Source organism: Oncorhynchus masou, chromosome 11, assembly GCF_036934945.1.
Source record: "Oncorhynchus masou masou isolate Uvic2021 chromosome 11, UVic_Omas_1.1, whole genome shotgun sequence".
NCBI classification, from domain to species: Eukaryota; Metazoa; Chordata; class Actinopteri; order Salmoniformes; family Salmonidae; genus Oncorhynchus; species Oncorhynchus masou.
In genome coordinates this window covers 37,903,249-37,929,125 of record NC_088222.1, presented here as the reverse complement: position 1 = coordinate 37,929,125, position 25,877 = coordinate 37,903,249, and the positions used below count along the sequence as shown (strand labels likewise).

Below are 25,877 nucleotides of genomic sequence, written 5' to 3'. Positions count from 1 at the left end.
CTCTTCAAAGCAGCTATGATCATGAACACAAAACATCCAGCAACATTGAAACACGAATCTGTCAAAGTCACTTGTCATGTTTGTTTTTAAATCTACATTTTTATTCAAGAGATGTTGGTACCATTGACTTAGAACCATAACTGGACTATGACTATGAAGCCCCTTTCTCACCGGTATACATAGAACACATAGGATGTGTCCCAAATGGCACCCTATTCCCTATATAGTTCCTATGGGCCCTAGTCAAAAGTACTATATAGGTAGTAGGGGGACATTTTTGCTCTGCATTCCATACAATACAGTAGTAGCAGCAGATGTAGGAGAGAACTAACAGAGAACAGCTCCTGCAGTCAGATTTATACAGAACACTTTGCATGCTACATGCTGTACAGACAGTCACAGCGGAACAGGTATGTATTTGTGAGGAGGTGTCAGTCCATACTATGGCAGGGCCACGTTCTGCTATAAGCCATATCAATCTGTAGCCTGTCTGGAATAATATGCTTCCTTGGATGGTAAATAAATGTCTGTTTGAATTCCTCAAATGATGGATATACCACAGTGATGCCAACCCAATGTTAGAGGAACGGTCCATTTCATCAGGGCATTTTATTGAGCTCCTCAAAATGGCTGCCACATTGCCAGCTAGACAGTTGATGTACCCGGGCACAGAGGTAGAGGACTCATCTTTGTACCGTTAAAGCAACTGTGACAGCATAGGCAAACCTATTAAAGAAATCTCCATTTTGAAGTAGTCCATTTTCTTCTTCACAATTGACTGATCCCTCCTTGTAACCCAGTTGGACACGACTCCAACCGGGTCACCAGAATGGACCAGCCAAGGAAGTTGGAAGTCCCACCCAGTTGACTATATTAAAGTGGTGGAAGCCCTCAATGGCACTGAAAATGCTAATACCTATTGGCCACTAGAGGCCTCTCATTCTCTGTGATATGGGTCCAGTTCCAACTGTGTTGAGTGACCCCTGGGTTAGGAGATGGAAAACTCTGTCTGACACCACTGACAGTCCCAGTCCCACACGAGTATTTAGAAGCCATGTAACCTTGCCCAGTGGCCCATAACCATTGTGCTCTGACTGTTCAGCACTGACCACACAGCTGACGTTCCCATTCACTCTATGTAAACAAACTGAGCTAGCACTCTGGCCTGGTGGTTGCCAAGCAACACGTAAGCCAACAGAGGAAGGATGACAGTTTTACACCTCTGTCTTTTCCTTCTGTGGCGGAGGAGGGGAAAAGTAAAATAAACTGCATAAACAAAATAACAGTTGTACAATTAAATAAGCGACTGGAATCCAGGCATGACAGCTCAGAAGCAATTGTCAATCAATCAAGAAGACTGTATATGACATGATGTGTGATTAAAACAGACAAAACATTTGGCAAAATAATATTTAACATTTACTTCTACATTCAAGCATGGATAGAAACACCTCAAATTAAATTGTGTTCATTTTCAGTTACTTATATCATGAATCTGTACATTCAGGGCCATGATAATCAGATTAAATTGGTTGTTCCAAAAAAGGAAAGCTCTTAAAATGATTGTCTAAATGCAATTGTATACTGTAAAAAAAAACACACACAAAAAACAGCATCTGGAATAAACTAAATGAACTGCCTAAATTTTAGGTTTCAAGATAACCACAACTACCTTAATATATAAATAAGTGCTCTTTGACATTCCCCTATTGCCCCTCACTTCAAACTGCAATACTTTTTTTTACCTCTCAGTAATAAAATTCTCTATTTACAGGAATGGCCTCAAGTAGCTCGGTCTCTCCATCTCTCTCCTTCTGTTGGGTACTGTATGTTTCCTACCTGCACATTTGTATAACCTGCTGTGCCCTATACTGTAATGGTGGTGTTCCTTGGATTGAAGACCTCCAATCCAATTCCGTAACTCGAGTGTCCTTGAGGACCGAACCAAGCTGACAAGCTTCCTAATTTGTCCAAGCATCTCAAGGGTACTGCCAGGTAAGCCCATCAAATAATGCATTAATTTCAGTGGTTACATAATGTGATTGAATTGGGTTTACATAACAGCTAATAACAAAGAGGCGGACCTTGGTGGGTAACATGGTTCCTCATAGGCTGAGAAGGGTAGTAAAAGGGGTCCGTCCGTATTGGATGGATTCAGAAGGAGGAAATACTTTGGCCTTGATGCAATCAACGCACTATTGTTCATATCTCACTAATTTTCCCAGATTTTTTTCAGATTTCTCCCCTGCAAAAGCATCTGGGGCTCGACAGCGTGATCAAAATATGAAGGTAATTTCAGATGAAGCCGACATATGCAGGGTTCACTGTGAATGCAGTCTCCGCTGATGGGGAACATTGCCTTTAAATGTAATCATGCTGTAACGCTGATCATCAGCTCCACGGATTGAATTCAGCGCTTAATCACACTAGCTGTGAAAAATTGTTTGAAAACAGAATAAAATATTCCCAAGATATAATTGGTTGTGAGTGACAAGGGAAAGCACTTGTTTAAAGCATCTTCCAAAGCTTTTAGTTTCAAGTGTTTTCCAAAGCTCAACGAAGAGGAGCTGTCTGAATGTCATTCAAAACACCAGTATTGCTCAGAGAAGGGGTCAGATATTATGAAAGAGCGAGAGAGAGAGCCATGAATAGCTAAATAATATTTGAGGAAATAAGGAAAGAAAATCATGTGTCTGCAGTTGCTGCATGGTGATGAGTTTGCCTTGCTACCATGACTGTTTCCATTTCTGTAATGGTGTCTGCTGTATGTACTGTAGCACCCGCATGGCAATGTGAAGGAGTGTTTCACAGTCACATCTAGCCTGATGAGTAGCTTGAGATGGAGAGGGAGAGAAGGAGAGAAATGGATTTACAATCTCGATGAAACGCTTCACTGATGGACAGATTGCAACCATTAGGAAGTCATTTACAACCCAGAGAGGGAGAGAAAGGAAATCTTATGATTAGCGCTATGAATTATTTATACAAGGGTTTCAATTCTTCGGATAGAGGGAACTTATTCCTGCTGGAAAAAAGGCTGCTGTCTCCCTTTGTACTTGATTGGACTAATGATTTAGGAGCTAGACCACACACACACACACGCACACACACACACGCACACACACACGCGCACACATACATACATACGCGCACACATACATACATACACGCACACATACATACATACACACACACACGCACACATACATACACACACACACGCACACACATACATACATACATACATACATACATACATACATACATACATACATACATACATACATACATACATACACACACACAGTCATCCGTACACCGAGGAGCAACGATCCCCAGCTGTGGTTTATTAAATTGATATTCATAGTCCACATAGTCCCAGAACATCTTGAAGATATGACAGTAATGATGGAGAAGAGCTTTTTCAATTCAAAACAATGTTTCCATTACACATCGCAATCCTCAGAGCAGGGCGATAGCGACTGAATTCAGCAAATCTCTTGGTCCTTCACTGTTAATGTTATAGAACAGGAGCAACACAGAGCTACTAGAGGTCTTTCTACCTGGAGTCGCTAGGGGGCCAAGGCATCATGGGCAACAGTTCCAGGGAGCCATGGCAACAGCAGACTCATATACTGAGTGCACAAAACATTAGGAACACCTTTCCATGACAGACTGACCAGATGAGTCTAGGTGAAAGCTATGATCACTTATTGATGTCACTTATTAAATCCACTTCAATCTGTGTAGATAAAGGGGAGGAATTATTTTTCAGTGGTGTAAAGTACTTGAGTAGTACTTTCAAGTATTTTTACTTTCAAGTAGTTTTTTGGGGTATCTGTACTTCACTATTTATATTTTTGACAACTTTTACTAAAGACGACAATTATGTACTTTTTACTCCATACATTTTCCCTGACACCCAAAAGTACTTGTTACATTTTGAATGCTCAGAAGGACAGGAAAATGGTCCAATTCACACACTTATCAAGAGAACGTCCCTACTGCCTCTGTCATCCCTACTGCGGACTCACTAAACACATGCTTTGTTTGTAAATAATGTTTGAGTGTTGGCGCATGCCCCTAGCTATCTGTAAATTTAAAAAACAAGAAAATGATGCAGTCTGGTTTGCTTAATAGAAGACATTTGAAACTATTTATACTTTTACTTTTGATACTTAAGTATATGTTTGCAATTACATTTACTTTTGATACTTAAGTATATTTAAAACCAAATACTTTTAGACTTTTACTCAAGTAGTATTTTACTGGGTGACTTTTACTTTTCTTTTAAAGTATCTTTACCTTTACTCAAGTATGACAATTGGATAATTTTCCCACCACTGGGAGTTGTATGCATTGAGACATGGATTGTGTATGTGCCATTCAGAGGGTGAATGGGCAAGACAAGAGTTTTAAGTGCCTTTGAACGGGGTATGGTAGTACAGTAAGTACCAGGTGCATGGGTTTAAGTATGTCAAGAACTGCAACACTGCTAGATTTTTTTACGCTCAACAGTTTCCCGTGTGTTTCAAGAATGGTCCACCACCCAAAGGACATCCAGACAACTTGACACAATGGTGGGAAGCATTGGAGTCAACATGGGCCAGCATCCCTGTGGATGCTTTCGATACCTTGTAGAGTCAATTCTCCGACGAATTGAGGATGTTATGAGGGCAAAAAGGGTTGCAACTCAATATTAGGAAGATGTTACAAATGTTTTGTACCCTCGGTGTAATAGCTGCTCTGCATCAGGCTGTGATGCCATGGAGAATAGAGAGATCAACACAGCCAGAGAGAGAGAATAGAGCGAGACAGATATGGAGGGAGACAAAGCAAGATAAAAGAGGGATGATGAGAGGAAGGCAGATATGTAATCTTTAGAAAAGTTGTCCTCATCTCACTGCACAGAAGAAAGCAGAGAACAACACCTCTGGCTGCTGGGAGTCTAAAAGGTGTTTTTCCTTCTCTACCCCCTCCATCAGTCCAACTCTACAAACCAGACGCCCCTCCTCAAACCCAACCCAACGCCTCTCCACCTCAACCCAGCGTCCTTAGCTTCAGCCTCACCCCCACCTCCAGGAGGATTATTCAGGCTTACACGGCCGTGCTGCGACCCAGCAGAGGGAAGGACGTGGGCAGGCCACAGCTCTGCTCTAGCCGCCTGAGCCCCTGGATACTTCTCAGCCCCAGCTCTGGCTGTGTGTGAGTCCGGCCCTCGCGGGGCATGGTAGTGGTGGCCTGGGCCTGCAGGGAGAGGGGCTCCATGGGGAGGGTGTTGTGGTTGAGGTCCATGGTAGACAGCAGGTGCCCCAGGGAGTCCCAGCGTCGGGCAGTGGGCAGGCGGATCAGGGAGGAGTAGCCCCTCTCTGAGAACACTGTGACCGGAGGAGTCTTGGAGGTCTCGGACTCCTGCTGCTCCAGCCTGGAGGTCCGGGAGGAGGGCTTGGTGTTGGTGCCCCCCCGGCTGTCAGCCAGCACCTCACAGTAGGGAGGAGGGGGGTCCTCCATCAGAACAGCCTCCTCATAGCAGGGGGGCTTTCCAAACACGTCTGTCTCTGGGGAGGAAACAGACAAACGTACAGTATGTTAGTTTCCCCTTAACAATGTAAACTGCTGTAAGCATTGGAAAAGCTTAATATAAACCAAATCCATCATTATTATCAAATGCTACTTTACCATGGACACAGTCATATTAGGCCATTGGATTGTCAGTGTTTAGGTCTAAAGGTAGGGATCCTGTAGAAAGGGTTGTGTGGGTGATTATTATTGCTAAGCTGACTCCTGCTGGCTATTACATATTGTTGATGGAACTTCACTGATGCCTCAGTCATCTCAGATGGCTGACTATACAGCTGAAGTAACTGACACCACTGCCAAGTCCAACTCCTACACTGACAGCTCTGCCTTTAAACTGTGAATCATGTGGAACACAGGTTGAGCGGTGAGAATTCCATTGATGAGTACAGTAGCCTACAATAAAGGCTTCTTTGACTCAATTCGGACATTTTGAAGTACTGAATGGCTTCACACACGTGCACACATTCACACACACACACACACACACACAGTGTAAAGAGAGCTCAATGAGATATTTGTTCTGACAGAAACATTCAAGCCACAAGTCAGAGGCTAATTTACTGATGTTTTCAGCACAATCATCTGGATTCACTCCCTTCAAAGCTCACAAAGAGAAAACCCACAGGAACAGGACAGGTGTGACACAGAGAGAGGGACCTGTAAAAGATGGAATGAGAGTAGAGGCGAGCGGGTCGATAGACTTGTGTCTGATTCACACTGTAGGGCCGAACCGAGGCAAGCCTGTACTAGTGTTCAGTGTGAATTCGACAATTCATTCTGAAAGCACTGTGCATTTCTTTTCAGGTGAAACAAATCATTGAGAACTTGGGACTATAAGGTTCTGAATTTTTTTGTCCAAATGGAGTTATTGTTCTGTTCAATGTTCTCTACCCATATAGTTTTCTAAATACCCCCAATTCATGTTTTTAATTAAGTTCAAAAGAATACGAGATAAATATTGCTGACACCATTCAAACGATAAGGGTTCAGAACTTTATTTTTATAGATAGAGCCTTGTGCTTGTCATGTTGATTGTAATGAAAGAATGTAGAACATTTATTTTAACTCTACTTTTTCTGTCTTTGAAAACAGGTATAACTGCAATTGATACATAAAACATAGTAAGCATGCTTTGATGTGACAAACCGGTAGCACGAGGCAATAACAAGAAGTCTGTAAAGTAATTAGTGGGCGGTAAAGTACATTCAGCTGTATGAAGTGTTCACGCCCCCAGGGTTTACCATATAGGGACGACTTCCTTTCGAATGATGTCATGTGAGGTTAGTACAGTTGAGACGTCATAGGTCATTCACGCCTGGAAACTCTGATATACTTGTGGTTTGAACAACAGAATACAAGTCAGATATAAGGATGTGGAGCAAACTGGTGAAGTAATATCTCCTTGGACTCTGACTACTCGTTGATGAATCCGGAGGGTTGTAAAATGTAGCTAGCTGGGCTAATAACAATGACACACCCTCGGACCACACCTCTGGAGTACTTTATTTGCTGTGCTTTGACAGTGCGACTTCCTCCAGTGTGGAAACCCAGGCTGATAAAGAGAGAGGTACTACTAATCATAAACTCCCATTTAACAGCCTGCATCTCTTTCAAAGACTACCCACAGCCTTTCCATACTATATAATGGGAAAACCTCAATTGCCTACTCAACTCATCCGCTCTCCTCGCCTCCTCCTCAAAACTCATTGGAGGAAGCAATTCGCTACACCTGCAATAACATCTGCTGCAAATGTGTATGTGACAAATAAAATGTGATTTGATTTGAGGAGAAGGTCAGAGAGGAGGGACCATTGGCTCTCTCATCCAATGGGTTTTAAGGAGGCAAGGAGAGAAGATGCAAGGAGAATGCAGTTGAGATTCTCCCTACGTATTCCAGGAAGCCATACCACTTTGCACAGAATGTTTGCCAATGGAAGAAATGTTGCTGCTCTCTAAACACACGGCAACTGATTGATGTCAAGGATATGGAATGTGTGATATGGGAAATCCTCCACAGTATGTGGCATTGAGGAATACACCACCTCAGTCATCGGCTTCATCAATAAGTGCATCGATGACGTCGTCCCCACAGTGACTGTATGTACGTATCCCAACCAGAAGCCATGGATTACAGGCAACATCCGCATTGCGCTAAGGGCTAGAGCTGCCGCTTTCAAGGAGCGGGAGGCTAACCCAGACAGAAATCCCGCTATGCGGGATGAACCATCAACCAAGCAAAGCGTCAATATAGGATTAAGATTGAATCCTACTACACCGGCTCTGACACTCGTCGGATGTGGCAGGGCTTGAAAACTATTACAGACTACAAAGGGAAACCCAGACGCGAGCTGCCCAGTGACGCAAGCCTACCAGACGAGATAAATGCTTTTTATGCCTGCTTCGAGGCAAGCAATGCTGAAGCATGCACGAGAGCACCAGCTGTTCTGGATGACTGTGTGATAACTCTCTCGGTAGCCGATGTGAACAAAACCTTTTAAACCGGTCAACATTCACAAAGCCGCTGGCCCAGACAGATTACCAGGACGTGTACTCAAAGCATGTGTGGACCAACTGTCAAGTGTCTTCACCGACATTTTCAACCTCTCCCTGACCCGAGTCTGTAATACCTACATGTTTCAAGCAGACCACCATAGATCCTCAAAAGGTTCTACAGCTGCACCCTTGAGAGCATCCTGACTGGTTGCATCACCGCCTGGTAACTGCTCAGCATCTGACCTTAAGGAGCTACAGATGGTAGTGCGTATGGCCCAGTAAATCACTGGAGCCAGGCTTCCTCCCGTCCAGGACCTATATAATAGGCCGTGTCAGAGGAAAGCCCATACAATTGTCAGAGACTCCAGTCAGACTGTTTTCTCTAAGCCATAAGCCATAAGATTGCTGAACAATTCATAAAATCGCCATCAGACAATTTACATTGACCCCCCCCCCTGTACACTTCTGCTACTCGCTGTTTGTTTGTTACCTATGGATAGTCACTTCGCCCCCACCTACATGTACAGATTACCTCAACTAGCCTGTACCCCCGCACACTGACTCAGTACCGGTGCCCCCTGTACATAGCCTTATTATTGTTACGGATCCCTCTGGAACTTTCATTACACACACCTGTCCCCTATTCCCACTGATTAGTACGTATATAAGTGTGCCCTTTGGTTTCCATTGGGCTGTCCATTATTGTTACAATATCCGTTGGTGGGTGTGAGTACCGGTGCTGTGTGTTTTGGCTTTTATGCCATTGTGGATTTTGCAGATGATTATGGGTCCCGTGTGTTAATCATTGTACAATCATTAATCTCTGTCAGGAGGAATGGGCCAAAATTCACCCAACTTATTGTGGGAAGCTTTTGTAAGGCTACCTGAAACGTTTGTCCCAAGTTAAACAATTTAAAGGCAATGCTACCAAATACTAATTAAGTGTACAGTTGTGGCCCAAAAGTTTTGAGAATGACACAAATATTAATTTTCAGTCTGCTGCCTCAGTTTGTTTGATGTTAATTTGCACATACTCCAGAATGTTATGAAGAGTGATCCGATGAATTGCAATTAATTGAAAAGTCCCTCTTTGCCATGCAAATGAACTGAATCCCCAAAAACATTTCCACTGCATTTCAGCCCTGCCACAAAAGGACCAGCTGACATGTCAGTGATTCTCTCGTAAACACAGGTGTGAGTGTTGACGAGGACAAGGCTGGATATCACTCTGTCATGCTGATTGAGTTCGAATAACAGACTGGAAGCTTCAATAGGAGGGTGGTGCTTGGAATCATTGTTCTTCCTCTGTCAATCATGGTTACCTGCAAGGAAACACGTGCCGTCATCATTGCTTTGCACAAAAAGGTCTTCACAGGCAAGGATATTGCTGCCAGTAAGATTGCACCCAAATCAACCATTTATTGGATCATCAAGAACTTCAAGGAGAGCGGTTAAATTGTTGTGAAGATGGCTTCAGGGCGCCCAAGAAAGATTCAGCTGCGGGATCGGAGCACCACCAGTACAGAGCTTGCTCAGGAATGGCAGCAGGCAGGTGTGAGTGCATCTGCACAGTGAGGCGAAGACCTTTGGAGGATGGCCTGGTGTCAAGAAGGGCAGCAAAGAAGCCACTTCTCTCCAGGAAAAACATCAGGAACAGACTGATATTCTGCAAAAGGATACATTTTCTCTGATGAATCCCCTTCCCGATTGTTTGTGGCATCTGGAAAAAAGCTTGTCTGAAGAAGACAAGGTGAGCGCTACCATCAGTCCTGTGTCATGCCAACAGTAAAGCATCCTGAGACCATTCATGTGTGGGGTTGCTTCTCAGCCAAGGGTGTGGGCTCACTCACAATTTTGCTTAACAACACAGCCATGAATAAAGAATGGTACCAACACATCCTCCGAGAGCAACTTCTCCCAACCATCCAAAAACAGTTTGGTGACGAACAATGCCTTTTCCAGCATGATGGAACACATTGCCATAAGGCAAAAGTGATAACTAAGTGGCTCGAGGAACAAAACATCAATATTTTGTGTCCATGGCCAGGAAACTCCCCAGACCTTGATCCCGTTGAGAACTTGTGGTCAATCCTCAAGAGGCGGGTGGACAAACAAAAACCCACAAATTCTGACAAACTCCAAGCATTGATTATGCAAAAACTGGCTGCCATCAGTCCGGATGTGGCCAAAAGTTAATTGACAGCATGTCAGGGCAGATTGCAGAGGTCTTGAAAAAGAAGGGTCAACACTGCAAATATTGACTCTAGGCATCAACTTTGTGTAATTGTCAATAAAAGCCCTTGACACATATGAAATGCTTGTAATTAGACTTCACTATTCCATATTAACAACTGACAAAAATATCTAAAGACACTGAGGCAGCAAACTTTGGAAATGTATATTTGTGTCATTCTCAAAACTTTTGGCCACGACTCTACATGCCCTGTATGTGTCCACATATTCACAACGAATTACACTATAGTTTTTATGATCTCGTTTTCCACCACACATTTATAATGCCCTGCTTTGGTCTCTAATATTAGCCCCAGCTACTATATGTATGAATAAAAATTACTTCCATACAGTAGCAATGGAGGCCCAGAACACTGGGAGATGAAAGGAGTGTTTCATGTGTTGCGCCAGGCAGGTGTTTGTTTCCAGTGTCAGCAATGCCTCCAAACCTGGAGAGGGCCACGGGTGCAGAGGGCTGGCAGGGCCGTGGAGGAGTATAGAGGATGGTGGAATGGCAGGCGGGGGGGACTATCCAGAGGGGAGCCACCTTCACCGGGGGCAGGATTGCTAATCTCAGCCTCCGTGATCCTGGGGCTTAGGGGCCCACATCTGCCGCCAAGGACAGCCCCTATGACGCAGGCACAACAGCAGCTACATGGAGGAAGGTATTATTGGAAAAAGTCCTCTCCGATGCTGGAGGCCTGTGGAGCTCAGCATGAAGAAACGGCAATAAAAATGTACATTTTATGTCCTGGAGCTATAATGACATTTGGGGTAAGGTATCCCCATTTTTCTACCACTCTGAGGTGCACCCCTTAACCAGCCTGTCCTAGCCGCCTTGGTACTGAGTTCCTCTGTCTGGCTGTTGTGCTTGCTAGCCCTCTGTCTATTTCAATGGCTGCTGCTAGCCTACCTTTCACGCCACTGACTGACTGTCACGCCGTTAGCGCTTACTAAGTGTTGAGCTGCTTGCAGTCTCTGTCATTGCACTGGCTGCTGTGCTGCCAACTCTGCCACTGCTCTGCCTACACACCGCCTACGCTACAGTGCTAACTGTCACCATGTCACCCATGAAGGAACACAGCAACAGATACAACAAGAGCCTACAGCAAACCTTCATAGTCACTGCTGTCATGCCTGTAGCATGTAATATACAGAAAACTGCAGGTGTCTCCTGGGTTATGCTCTTTGTGTGTTTTATATTGCTCTCATATTGAACTGGAAAAGGAGGTTGCATGGAAAACATCAGAGCTCAAACAAACTAGTTTTTGTTGTATTTGTCACATGTGCCAAATACAACAAGTGTAGTAGACCTTAGTGAAATGCTTACTTACTTACTAACCAACAATGCAGTTTTAAGAAAAATAAGTGTGTGGCAAAACAAAAATAACAAATAGTTAGAGTTGCAGTTAAATAAGAGTAGCGAGGCTAAATACACTGGGTACCGGAACAGACTCGATCTGCGGGGGCACAGGTTAGTCGAAGTAATTGAGGTAATATGTACATGTAGGTAGAGTTAAAGTGACTATGCATAGATAATAACCAGAGAGTAGTAGCAGCAGCGTAAAAGAGGGCGTGGAGGGGGACAATGCAAATAGTCTGGGTAGCCATTTGATTAGCTGTTCAGGAGTCTTATGGCTTGGGGGTAGAAGCTGTTAAGAAGCCTCTTGGACCTAGACTTGGCACTCTGGTGCCGCTTGCCGTGCGGTATTAGAGACATGTCTATGACTAGGGTGGCTAGACTATTTTTAGGGCCTTCCTCTGACACTACCTAGTATAGAGGTCCTAGGTGGCAGGAAGCTTGGCCCCAGTGATGTACTGGGCCAGACGCACTACCCTTAGTATATGCGTTGCGGTCGGAGGCCGAGCAGTTGCCCTACCAGGCAGTGATACAACCAGTCAGGATGCCCTTGATGGTGCAGCTGTAGAACTTTGAGGATCTGAGGACTCTTGCCAAATTTTTTCAGTCTCCTGAGGGGGAATAGGCTTTGTTGTGCCCTCTTCACAACTGTCTTGGTGTTTTTGGACCATGATAGTTTGTTGGTCATGTGGACACCAAGGAACTTAAAGCTCTCAACCTGCTCCGTTACAGCCCTGTCGATGAGATTGGGGGTGTGCTCGGTCCTCCTTTTCCTGTAGTCCACAATCATCTCCTTTGTCTTGATCACGTTGAGGGAGAGGTTGTTATCCTGGCACCACATGGCCAGGTCTCTGACCTCCTCCCTAGAGGCTGTCTTCTCATTGATCAGGCCTTCCGTTGTTGTGTAGTCGGCAAACTAAATGATGGTGTTGGAGTCATGCCTGACCATGCAGTCATGGGTGAACAGGGAGTACAGGAGGGGACTGAGCACGCACCCATGAGGGGACTCCATGTTGAGGATCAGCGTGGCAGATGTGTTGTTACCTACCCTTACCACCCGGGCGTGGCCCGTCAGGAAGTCCAGGATCCAGTTGCAGAGGGAAGTGTTTAGTCCCAGAGTCCTTAGCTTAGTGATGAGCTTTCAGGGCACTATGGTGTTGCATGCTGAGCTGTAGTCAATGAATAGCATTCTCACGGAGGTGTTATTTTTGTCCAGGTGGGAAAGGGCAGTGTGGAGTGCAATAGAGAATGCATTATCTGTGGATCTGTTGGGGTGGTATGCAAATTGGAGTGGGTCTAGGTTTCTGGGATAATGGTGTTGATGTGAGCTATGATCAGCCTTTCAGAGCACTTCATTGCTACAGATGTCAGTGCCACGGGTCAGTAGTCATTTAGGCAAGTTACCTTAGTGTTCTTGGGCACAGGGACTATGGTGGTCTGCTTGAAACATGTTGGTATTACAGACTCAGTCTGGGACAGGTTGAAAATGTCAGTGAAGACACTTGCCAGTTGGTCAGCGCATGTTCGGAGTGCAAGTCCTGGCAATCCGTCTGACCCCGTAGCCTTGTGAATGCTGACCTGCTTAAAGGTCTTACTCACATCGGCTACGGAGAGTGTGATCAAACAGTCGCCTGGAACAGCTGATGCTCTCATGCATGTTTCAGTGTTGCTTTCCTCGAAGCGAGCATAGAAGTAATTTAGCTTGGTTGAAGTGTGTATGATTCAAAGTACTGCAGTCTAATCTTAATTAGTTGCTGTGTGTGTGTGTGTGCGTGCATCTGTGTGGTGGAATATTCAAAGCCGTAAAGAAAAGTACTGTATCAGTACATTACCTTGAGGGGAGGCCCAGCTGCCCTGTGGGAGGGAGTGAAGAATGTGCAGCGGAGGGGAGAGGGTCAGTGGGGGGCAGAAATGGAGGGGCTCTCTGGTGGGGGGTTCCCTTCCTAACCCCTCTGGGCCCAGGCACTCCAATGGCTCCATCTCCAAGGCCCTCAGACACTGCTCCCTCAGCCTCTCCTCCCTCCTCTTCTTCAGACGGCGCTGGATGAAGCTGCAGAAGCAGCACAGCATGACGATGAGAGCCCACACCAGCCAGAACCCAGCAAAGCAGGCCAGGAAGGTGTATGTGCCCTGGGACATCACCATGGTGATGAGAAACTAGTTGACTTGGCACTACCGAGGTGCGTTAAATGAGGAGCCAACTGGACTGGAGATATGTTAAATCAAATAGCACTGACTGTCACTGAGGAGACGGGAAAACAGGGCTCCAGTCTCCAGAGGAGTTTGGTTGAATGTGTAGTCTTCTGTTGATTTTTAGTCATCTTATATCAGTGTGACAGCTGATGTCTCAGATCAGCCCTGATGACAGTGTACATGATCCCTGTTAAAATGACCGGCTGTCCAGTGTCTTCATTCCCACACAACAACACCCACACCAACAGTACTGTCTCAGAGGCGCTTCTGTAGTCCAAAGACCAGGTGTGATCAGTTGTTTACCAGCCTGCTGGTCACTGCAGATCAGATGTCCTATGGTTCTATACAGGTAAAACAAGGTCATCTACATTCTCCCTGCAGTCTCACTACAAAACTCCTTGTCTAAATCACATCCACTGTCGAGGTATCCTGAAAAAGCACAGCTTAATGAAAACACAAATAAACACAGAGCACTGCTCCTCCTTCCCACTGAGATTGAAGGCCTGCTCTTCTCCCCAGCAGGAAGGCTGAGAGGGCCCTCTGAGGGGTGAGGTCTGGGTGGGAGTCAGGCAGAGCAGTGCCACGTGACGCACCCGGTCCGTCCCTCAGCTGCCTCCTCCAGGACACAGGGCCAGGCCCAGGGGTTCCGTACACTCCTGCGGAGTTCTGAGCGGTTCCACTTGGTTCCGCGTTCCGTGTCCCCCCTCTGGCACCCTGATCCCCAGACTATGGGCTCTGATGGGTTCTGGCACCTCAGAACTCCAGAGGACTCTCAACGTCACGCTGCTCAACAAAGGGAGAGAGGGAGGAGAGAGGGCAGAGGGGACAATCATTATCAATTATGAAATACGCCCAAAAATGGGCCTGTCTGGTAAGTGATCTCAAATGTTCAAGCATCATAATGATGGTGACCTCAGGGGGTGAGTATCAGTTTCATACATCAGAGAGGAAGGAGCAGAACCCTACATGGATCTCATGGGGAAAACAGGGCCCTTTGTGTGGGCCCCAATAATGCTGACCTCAACATAGCAGGTCATTCTCTGTCCCCACATGCCACACCCACACTCAGGGTGCACTAGCTGGGACAGTACTCAATGGAATCACTGGACCTGACTAGAAATCATAGTTATAACTAGGCCATGACGTTTTTTCCCAACCAGGAAAAAATATGGAAATACTCTGGATCCTAGTAGCTCCTAACTAGGGCCCAGAGTTCTAACTGGTCAGGTTACATGGTCAGGAAAAACTCCAGGCCACATATACTGAATCTTATAGACCGAGTTGTTGATACCTCTAGTAAATGTTCTAGTCGTGCCACTCTCCTCACTATCACATCACATTAGAGCATTTGTAATCTGGCCTTGGCCTCCATACACCCACAAAATAATAACGCTAGACTCTGATTGTCGTGACTTTCTTAGAGGTGGATAAATTCCTTCATTTACAGGTCATTGGCCTTGCTCTTTTATCTTGTATATCTCTGATGATTATCATACTTTAACACCCAGAGGTGGCATAATGGATGATTTATAGAATGGTGGTTAGGAAGGAGAAAGGAAAGAGTGATTCCCTCATAACATGTCCAAACCTATGGAACCAATGGAAGTGCCTTGTTGTCCCTTTCGCTGATGTTACTGCCTGGCACACCTCCTGACTGTGACTCATCATGATCATGGATAGGACTGGAGTAAGAAGCTGTGGTTGGGTGTAAGGTTACACCACTCTACCCCAAGCTTCCTAGATTCCTCTCCTTAATCTCTCCTCTTACCTCCTTCTCCTCAGGTAGTTTATTGGAGGGTGACTGTGACACAAGCTGTCATCACATTTCACTTAATATACAGCATGACTAGTCCAATCTCAGCGTGTGCCCTGCCCGGTGCAACCTACACAAGCGTTAATGGCTGATAGACTCCTATATTACCCATTTGAGTCATGCACTGTAAAGCATTGACACCTATTCTCATGTAATAACCCAACACAGCTGTTCACTGAAACCCCTATTACAATTCTGCCATTTGTTGGTTAGACTATTCGGATTATTACACTGTAGTAGCCTAATACTGTTATATCTTGACACCTATTCCATCTTGATACACAGTACACAAGATAGTTCATGCAAAAGCATTATATTCAATATCAAACATCCCACAAAAAAGGTAAATATTTAGAGGTTAATTAATTTGGAGAGGTAATAATATGCATATGTCCATGCTTGGAGAAACCACCCTGCATGCACCTGATGCCAACATAAACAGCTTTCCTATTGACTGATACTCGCCTTGCTCTCCTCTGTACACAGTAAAAAAATATATATATTTTGAAATTCAGTCAAAATGACTTGTTTAATTAGCCAAGTCAAGTAAAATTGCGTCACACCCTGATCTGTTTCACCTGTCCTTGTGATTGTCTCCACCCCCTGCAGGTGTCGCTTATTTTCCCTGGTGTATTTATCCCTGTGTTTCCTGTCTCTCTGTGCCAGCTCATCTTGTATTTTCAAGTCAACCAGTGTGTTTTTGTTCCCGTGCTCCTGCTTTTCTATTCTTTTCTACTAGTCCTCCTGGTTTTGACCTTTGCCTGTTTTCTGGACTCCATTCCCGCCTGCCTGACCATTCTGCCTGCCCTGACCTCGAGCCTGCCTGCCATTCTGTACCTCTGAACTGGTTTTGACCTTTTGCCTGTCCATGACTATTCTCTTGCCTACCCCTTTTGGATTGTTAATAAACATCTTTGACTCTAACCATCTGCATCTGGGTCTCGCCAGGTGCACCCATCATTTGTTGAGTTGACAAAAAATGTCACATAGATTTCCTTTCAATCAGTGGTAGAAAAAGTACCCAATTGTCATACTTGAGTAAAAGTATAGACACCTTAATGGAAAGTTACACAACGCCTAACGCTCTTAACCCCTACGCTACCTGCAGTTGTGTTGACTAAAAATGTCAAGTTAAGATAACTACAACATAGGGCCTCCCGAGTGGTGGAGCGGTTTAAGGCACTGCTATCTGTGTCACTACAGATCCTGGTTCGATTCCAGGCTGTGTCACAGCTGGCCCTTGACCGGGAGACCCATGAGGCGGCGCACAACTAGCCCAGCGTCGTCCGGGTTTAGGGGAGGGTAGCCAGGTGTATAGTGTTTCCTCCGACACATTGGTGCGACTGGCTTCCGGGTTAAGCGAGCATTGTGTCAAGACGCAGTGCGGCTTGGTGGGGTCGTGTTTCGGAGGACGCACACCCGGAGGACGCACGCCTCTCAACCTTTACTTCTCCCGAGTCCATACGGGAGTTGCAGTGATGGGACAAGACTGTATATTTAAAAAAATTATACAAAAATATCAATTTGAACCAGCTAACTATGTGCTTACTTAAAAATTCAACCAAGAAGTCAAATCAACTGAAGCTACATGTTGACTGAAAATTTGTATTTTTTTGTTTAAACAGACAGTTCGGTGCATTCAACATGTAAATACTTCTTACAAATACAATTAGTGATGAAATCAATCTCTCCTCCACTTTGCCAGGATAGATTGACATGCATATTATTCATGTTAGCTCTCCATGAACATTTGTTGGCCAGCTATGCTGCCCTGTTCTGGGGCAATTGTAATTTTCCTAAGTCCCTCTTTGTGGCTCCTGACCAAACAACTGGACAGTATTTGTATTTATTAAGGATCCCCATTAACTGCCAAGGCAGCAGCTACTCTTCTTGGTGTCCAGCAACATTAAGGCAGTTAAATATAATTTAAAATATTACAGGACATTACATTTCTTAACATTTTACACAATACATTAAGTGTGTTCCCTCAGGCCACTACTCTACCATCACATATCTACAATACAAAATCCATGTGAACGTGTGTGTGTAGAGTGCGTGTCTTATGTGTATCAAATTGTATTAGTTTTGTGCCGAATCCAACAGGTGTAGACCTTATAGTGGAATGCTTACTTACGAGCCCATAACCAACAATGAAGTTGTATGTACATGTAGGTAGAGTTATTAAAGTGACTATGCATAGATGACAACAGAGTTGCAGTGGTGTAAAGAGGGGGTGAGGGGACGACGACAATGCAAATAGTCTGGGTAGCCATTTGACCAGATGTTCAGGAGTCTTATGGCTTGGGGGTTGAAGCTGTTTAGAAGCCGTTTGGACCTAGACTTGGCACTTGCTGTGCGGTAGCAGGGCGAACGGTCTATGACTAGGGTGGCTGGAGTCTTTGACAATTTTTAGGGCCTTCCTCTGATACCACCTGGTATAGAGGTCCTGGATGGCAGGAAGCTTGGCCCCAGTGATGTACTGGGCCGTATGCACTGCCCTCTGTAGTGCCTTGCGGTCGGAGGCCGAGCAGTTGCCATTCCAGGCAGTGATGGAACCAGTCAGGATGCTCTCGATGGTGCAGCTGTAGAACCTTTTTGAGGATCTGAGGACCCATGCCAAATGTTTTCAGTCTCCTGAGGGGGAATAGGTTTTGAATAGGTTTTCAGTCTTCATGACTGTCTTGGTGTGCTTGGAACATGTTAGTTTGTTGGTGATGTGGACACCGAGGAACTTGAAGCTTTCAACCTGCTCCACTGCAGCCCCAACGATGAGAATGGAGGCGTGCTCAGTCCCCTTTTCCTGTAGTCCACAATCATCTCCTTTTGTCTTGATAGCGTTGAGGGAGAGGTTGTTGTCGTGGCACCACACGGGCAGGTCTCTGACCTCCTCCCTATAGCCTGTCTCGTCGTTGTCGGTGTTCAGGCCTACCACTGTTGTGTCATTGGCAAATGTAATGATGGTGTTGGAGTCGTGCCTGGCCGTGCAGTCATGAGTGAACAGGGAGTACAGGAGAGGACTGAGCACGCATCCCTGAGGGTCCCTTGTGTTGAGGATCAGCGTTGTTACCTACCCTTACCACCTGGGGGCGGCCCATCAGGAAGTCCAGGATCCAGTTGCAGAGGGAGGTGTTTAGTCCCAGGGTCCTTAGCTTAGTGATGAGATTTGAGGGCTCTATGGTGTTGAATGCTGAGCTGTAGTCAATGAACAGCATTCTTACGTAGGTGTTCTTTTTGTCCAGGTGGGAAAGGGCAGTGTGGAGTGCAATAGAGAATGCATCATCTGTGGATCTGTTGGGGCGGTATGCAAATTGGAGTGGATCTAGGGTTTCTGGGATAATGGTGTTGATGTGCGCTATGACCAGCCTTTCAAAGCACTTCATTGCTACAGACGTGAGTGCTACAGGTCAGTAGACATTTAGGCAAGTTACCTTAGTGTTCTTGGGCACAGGGACTATGGTGGTCTGCTTGAAACATGTTGGTATTACAGACTCTGACAGGGAGAGGTTGAAAATGTCAGTGAAGACACTTGCCAGTTGGTTAGCGCATGCTTGGAATACATGTCCTGGTAATCTGTCTGGCCCTGCTGGCTTGTTAATGTTGACCTGTTTAAAGGTCTTACTCAGTTTGGCAGCGGAAAGGGTGATCACACAGTCTTCCGGGAACAGCTGATGCGCTCATGCACATTTCAGTGTTACTTGCCTCAAAGGGAGCATAGAAGTAATTTAGCTCATCTGGTAGGCTTGTGTAACTGGGCAGCTCTCTGCTGTGCTTCCCTTTGTAGTCTGTAGTAGTTTGCAAGCCCTGCTACATCTGATGAGCATCGGAACCAGTGTAGTATGATTCAATCTTAGTCCTGTATTGACGCTTTGCATCTAATCAAACATCTAATCAAATCCCCCCCCCCACACACCTCTTACACTGCTGCTACTCTCTGTTATTATCTATGGATAGTCACTTTAATAACTCTACCTACATGTACATATTATCTCGACTAACCGGTGCCCCTGCACATTGACTCTGTAAAGGTACCCACTGTATATAGCCTCACTTTTGTTATTTTACTGCTGCTCTTTGTTTATTTGTTACTTTTATTTCTTATTCATATATTTGTTTTTCTTAAACTACATTGTTGGTTAGGGCTTGTAAGTATTTCACTGTAAGGTTGAATTCGGCGCATGTGAGACATATGATTTGAGTCATACGTATACATAGACACACTGGCTTTACTCAAGGCCAGTGGCATGTTATTGGTAAACATTTTAAAAAGTAAGGGGCCTAGACAGCTGCCCTTGGGAATTCCTTATTCTACCGGGATTATGCTGGAGAGGCTCCCATTAAAAAACACCTCTGTGTTGTGTTAGACAGGTAACTCTTTAGCCACAATATAGCAGGGTGTGTAAAGCCATACCACATATGTTTTTCCATCAGCAGACTATGAATGACAATGTCAAAAGCCGTGCTGAAGTCTAACAAAACATCTCCCACAATCTTTTTATAATCAATTTCTCTCAGCCAATCATCAGTTATTTGTGTAAGTGCCATGCTTGTTGAATGTCCTTCCCTATAAGCCTTAGCGTATAGCATTGTATCTGGGGAAACACAGAACTGACCATTACTGAGTGCACTGCCAGCTTTGAAACTGTCAAAAAAAGCTCACACATGTAAGAGACAGATTGAAGCATAATGTTCCCTACTGAAATCTATATTATATAATTTCAAAGACTTAGTCATTTCTGAAATGTATAATTTTCAAATTAGTTGTTTCTACTGTATAGGAAGTTGACACAATTTAAATGTTTAAGGCAGCCTGGTAAAACACTTTGGTAACTTGAAAAAATTAACAGTTTTGTTTTTCTGACTAGCAAATACTTGTCCTCTCTTAGGAATTTGTCAAAACCACGTGTGTAGCTTTATTAGCACAACTAATAAAAAATATCAGTTGAAGCATTGTTGTTCACTCAACAAGTTCATTCCAAATGTGTCTAATTTGATTAAATAACTCCACAAGTAATCCGGATTGGATTTGACATTAAATGTTAGAGCAGCATGATAACAAACTTTGGTAAACTGAATCAACAAATAAAATGTACACTCACACTTTAAATGTTTTGTATAATCTATCTTGGAATGATAATGCCAGTGCCAAGGTTCACCAAAACGCATACGAGATGGACAATTAAAATGATGCAACAGATATGCAACACTTGTGATATAAAAACCTGCAACTCTTGTGATATAAAAACCTAATTGTCTTCTTTCGCATGCGCACCTGATGAATGTCAGGTTGGGAGACAGCGCGCCATTTCCATAAAATCTGACCATAAAAAATGCAAATACAATTCGTTGTTTACCTTTGCCAGGACGTCTTCCTGATGGATCAGAAACACGACTCGCCCCGTTCCATTGAAATGTCAGCTGAGCGCACAGTTTATGACAGCAAGGAAATAGGTAAACCAAGGTGTTTCGGGTTTATTTAACAATAAAGTAAATACAGATTTCATAAATTATTTTATGTTGCCTTGACCGCAATTTAAGTGAGTGATGCTACTCGTCCGTTTCACGCTAATTTCATCTGGTTTCTTGGTATCGCCTATAATGAATGATGTGCGGCAATCATGAGCGCGGTGTCGTGTTTAGTAATGAGGTCTGGATTATACCGTAGAGTAGACAGTAGTCTACATTCACCTTGGCAACCTGGCTCCTCCCTTCCTATCTATTTGTCGTATAGTCAGTCAATCTCTTCTCATTTCCCTCCATCGTAATCGTCGTGACCCACACAATCAATGCGGATAGGGGTTTTCCAAGGACGCAGGACACAAGTGCGTAATTGTTGTTGCATTGTGGCTGAGGCTAAAGCGCACAAGTAGACTACATTGAAAAGGTTTCATCTTTGATATAGCAGGGTATGATTATCTAACTTGTTTTGCTTTCTCACATTTTCTTGAATAATATTTGGCGTGTTATTGTATGAATATGCTACCCCATTATCCAGACCTGCAAATGGCACATTTTGTATCCATATTTCACATAACATGAGTCATCCCACTGGCCAAAAACTGGTTGAATAACCATTGTGTGCGTTTGACCGTGTGTTTTGTCCGTGGCTTTGTTTTAGGATTGCATACTTTAGGGAGTTTAAAGACAAAGTTGTGAGCCCAATTATAAAACTTGATTCTGCTCATCTGCAATACATTGCATTAACTCGCCATTGGAGAATCCCACTATTCTTCAATGACTGAGAGAGCCAGCCCATTACATTACTCACCATTTCCACTCCAACAATACAGCCATTGTGTGTTCATTGATCATTGCTTAACACTTGGTGTCGATTTAAATTGAGAGGTATGCCACACAATACAGCCTCAATACCCCCAGAACAATGCAATGAATTATTATTCAATTATAATTCTTTGTCAATAGTGGTTTGACATTTTTCTGTAGATGGCTCTCTCTCTGAGAGAATGAATTTTCTGTGGTCCTGTCAGAAACCAACCTCTGTGGCCTCCTTTCTTTAGCCGACTCCACTCTTGGCACTGCAACATTTGATCTCCTAATAGTCTCCAGCCATTCTACAGTTCATAACAATACTATACACTAGAACTCTTGTCTTCACCCAGATTCTCTATCATAAAAGATGCATTTGTTTACCAAAAAGTGATTTCAATTGGACTCTTGGCCTAGCTCAATCAAAAGTAATTTCCTCTGGATATTTTCCTTTGCGCAAACCTCACCCATATTTCAATACGCCGTTTAAAGCTCTCTAAAACTCCAAGGCCATGTCAGAAGTCTCCACGACTGTGTCACAGGGTAATGAATTAGACAAACACTACATGAGGTTATGAGGGAGAGATTCTCCACAGCCTCCTTAAAGCGGCAATCAGCAGTTAAAACAATAAGAAAGCATCCTCCCTGTTTCGGTAAAAAACGGACTTTAAATTTCAATCATGCTGTAACGCTGAATTTCCGCGATATAGATTGAATAGAGCCCTTAACCATGTTTTGGTGCTATATAGTGCTTTTACATTTACTTTGTTTACAAACATTGGAGTAAAACAATCTTATATTTTGAGTTCTGATGGGGGTACGACAGTTGAACTAAGCTGATAAGTTATATTCTTCATGTATCAATGGGTACATAATCATTCATTTATACATCCAAAAATTGATTTTGAGGCTGATCAAGATTGAGCATTGAATGTTCAACTTCAAATCTTCAAAACAGAGTAAATCTTGACTGAAAACTGGATTTTGTCAGATGGTTTGCTGTGCAAACTCAGCTTTAGAGTGGTACATAGAGATGATCTATCAGGTCATTGTCAGATAAGTGACTCCAGTGAAATTCACAACTGTTATTCATTTTGCAGATCAAGTGTCCATGTTAGGACAACCTCAGTCTCAATATGAACACCATATAGACAATATTTAATGTAACTGAGAAAATGCTGTAGCATGTACAGGAGTTCTGGATTTTTTTACAGGGACGGCTAGGATCTCTTCCCTGCTTGTGTTCAGTGGCTTATGTGTCAGACTGGATCTGCCAAAGTACTTGTACGACATTTCTATAAATATTAATTGACGTAGTGTCCTCCTTTACCACATGTACTGTTGAATGGTAAGACTAAGGCCAGAATAAAATCCAATTGCGCTTTCTGAACAATGAGTCTTTTAAAGGCAATGTTCCTGCGTTCACGGAGACCGCATTCACGGTAAACGCTGCAAATGTCGGCTCAATTGGAAAATGACCTTTAAATGGCACATTGTCAACAAAACACGATCAGATTGAATCCCAGCCTAAATCATTCTGGTAATAAAGAGAAGTGTGTTGTTGTTTGAAATATACCTAGACCACTAGATTCCATTCCAGACCATTTTATTCTAAAGTAGGGGAATCTGGCTACTATAGAAGTTCCAAACATGGTCAAACAGTTTTCTAGCTCTAAACTAACAATCTGTGGTTGGGTCACCAATCATTCAATCTGGAATCTGTACAACATCACCATGAAACAATACAGACCTGAGTATAACATTGCTATGACAACACTCACAACAGTATGCAGCAGTAATGTAGTTCTCTGTCTAGGTTTTGTCCTGCATTCGGATTGATTCATCTCATCACTACAGGGGTAGCAAAATAAAAACCCTGGCACACTGCGTTACAGAGTATAACAGCGTTCGAAACATCTCGTTTCTAGCAGTTTCTTCTGACAATTTGTTCCATATGCCTGAGAGCTAACTTAGCTTACCTCGGCCTCGTGCGTCGTTTGAACACACACACATGCATAGTGCACACACGCGCACACACAAGGGCGTACGCACACACATACACATACACGCATCAGCTCTTACTTAGTTCCTCTGTAATTCACTTGTGAGGCATAATTCACTTGGCGTACATCAGTGCCCTCTTGGTTTTTAGGACCCTGGGCGAAAAGCTCCTTGAAATAGTGTCTTTGTTCTGAGCTGAAAATATGCATTCTTCTTGTCGGCTTTGACCTTCGCTTTGCTGAGGGAAACCAGAGTTCAGAGGAGGGACTTGACACTTTTTCCTAATAGAGGCCCATTATAAGAGAATACTAACACATTATAAGCAGTTCATAGATACTTTTGACAAGGCATATCGGGGCAGATTCCGACTTAGGTCAATTACGCTTTTCCTAACCGCGCCTTTCCTATGCACTTCTCAGTAGTTGGCATTCAGACACCTTATGCAGGTGCGTAATGGGCTTTGCAGGTGTGGTTATATTGAGCGCGTTGAAAACATTTAATTCAACCGCTGAAAACCCTCCCACTTGCTGGGAACAGATTTTCTCCTGGAGTTTTCATTCAATAGGGTTTCCAGTACATTTTTCTTAAGCCATCCCTTTAAATATGGTGTACCTTTTTAATTATAATTTTGGCAACAGGCTCACTAGAATACATCGAGAGAACAAGTTCAGAATATAGGAATCAATTAAAGAAAGCCATAAAAATACATGCATATTGGTCCCCTTTTCAGCACCAACTGGTAGATTTAAAAATACTCAGTCCAGTCATGGTGTACTGTGCGCCAGGCTCCAGGTTTAACCTGCTACGTGTGGTCTGAGTTCCATAATGATTCAAATGGCTACATGCCCCAAATTATTCCACAACGTTAGCCTAATATGACCCACTAATGCTAACGACCCTCAGGAAACACACGAGCATGACAGAGTAAAGAAAGGTAAACAGAATAAAATGGAATGATGCAAAATGTAAGCTACAAATTGACAGAATGTATGTGGGTATTACTGACGGTGGCTCATGATAGTGGCTAATATATAACATGTTACAAATTGAAAAATAAAATGGAGAAAAGTCTGGGCATATAATTAAAACATTCAAAAGCACATTCATCAACTTGGCAGGTTCAGCCCTACAGAAGCTTATTGCTTGGGTCTCCAAATTTCATCCACGCAAATTAAGAAGGAACACAATACAAATGTTGAATAACGGCACATCTATTTATAGCCTACTTCACTGTGGAAAAGGGGCCGGTTTCACATTTGTCTCCAGGGATCCTAATGAAAAATTATCAAAAACAATAGCTATGTGTATTTACAATCCCCTTCTCCAAATGGATTACTCATTTACCTAGCTTTTATCAATATATACACTGCTCCAAAAAATAAAGGGAACACTTAAACAGCACAATGTAACTCCAAGTCAATCACACTTCTGTGAAATCAAACTGTCCACATAGGAAGCAACACTGATTGACAATAAATTTCACATGCTGTTGTGCAAATGGAATAGACAACAGGTGGAAATTATAGGCAATTAGCGAGACACCCTCAATAAAGGAGTGGTTCTGCAGGTGGTGACCACAGACCACTTCTCAGTTCCTATGCTTCCTAGCTGATGTTTTGGTCACTTTTGAATGCTGGCGGTGCTTTCACTCTAGTGGTAGCATGAGACGGAGTCTACAACCCACACAAGTGGCTCAGGTAGTGCAGCTCATCCAGGATGGCACATCAATGCGAGCTGTGGCAAGAAGGTTTGCTGTGTCTGTCAGCGTAGTGTCCAGAGCATGGAGGCGCTACCAGGAGACAGGCCAGTACATCAGGAGACGTGTAGGAGGGCAACAACCCAGCAGCAGGACCGCTACCTCCGCCTTTTTGCAAGGAGGAGCAGGAGGAGCACTGCCAGAGCCCTGCAAAATGACCTCCAGCAGGCCACAAATGTGCATGT

At 44.0% G+C, this 25,877-nt stretch overlaps 1 protein-coding gene across 1 annotated transcript; it reads right to left on the bottom strand.

The window, feature by feature from the left end:
* Window positions 1–71: 71 nt before the first annotated feature.
* On the bottom strand, window positions 72–21,337 carry LOC135548637 (proline-rich protein 7-like). The gene is made up of 3 exons (XM_064978446.1): window positions 21,023–21,337; window positions 13,498–14,641; window positions 72–5,558 (listed from the first exon to the last, which is right to left on the bottom strand). The coding sequence occupies exons 2-3, from the start codon at window positions 13,808–13,810 to the stop codon at window positions 5,098–5,100; spliced, it is 774 nt and encodes a 257-aa protein (XP_064834518.1). The 5' UTR covers window positions 13,811–14,641; window positions 21,023–21,337; the 3' UTR covers window positions 72–5,097.
* Between the last annotated feature and the right edge of the window lie 4,540 nt (window positions 21,338–25,877).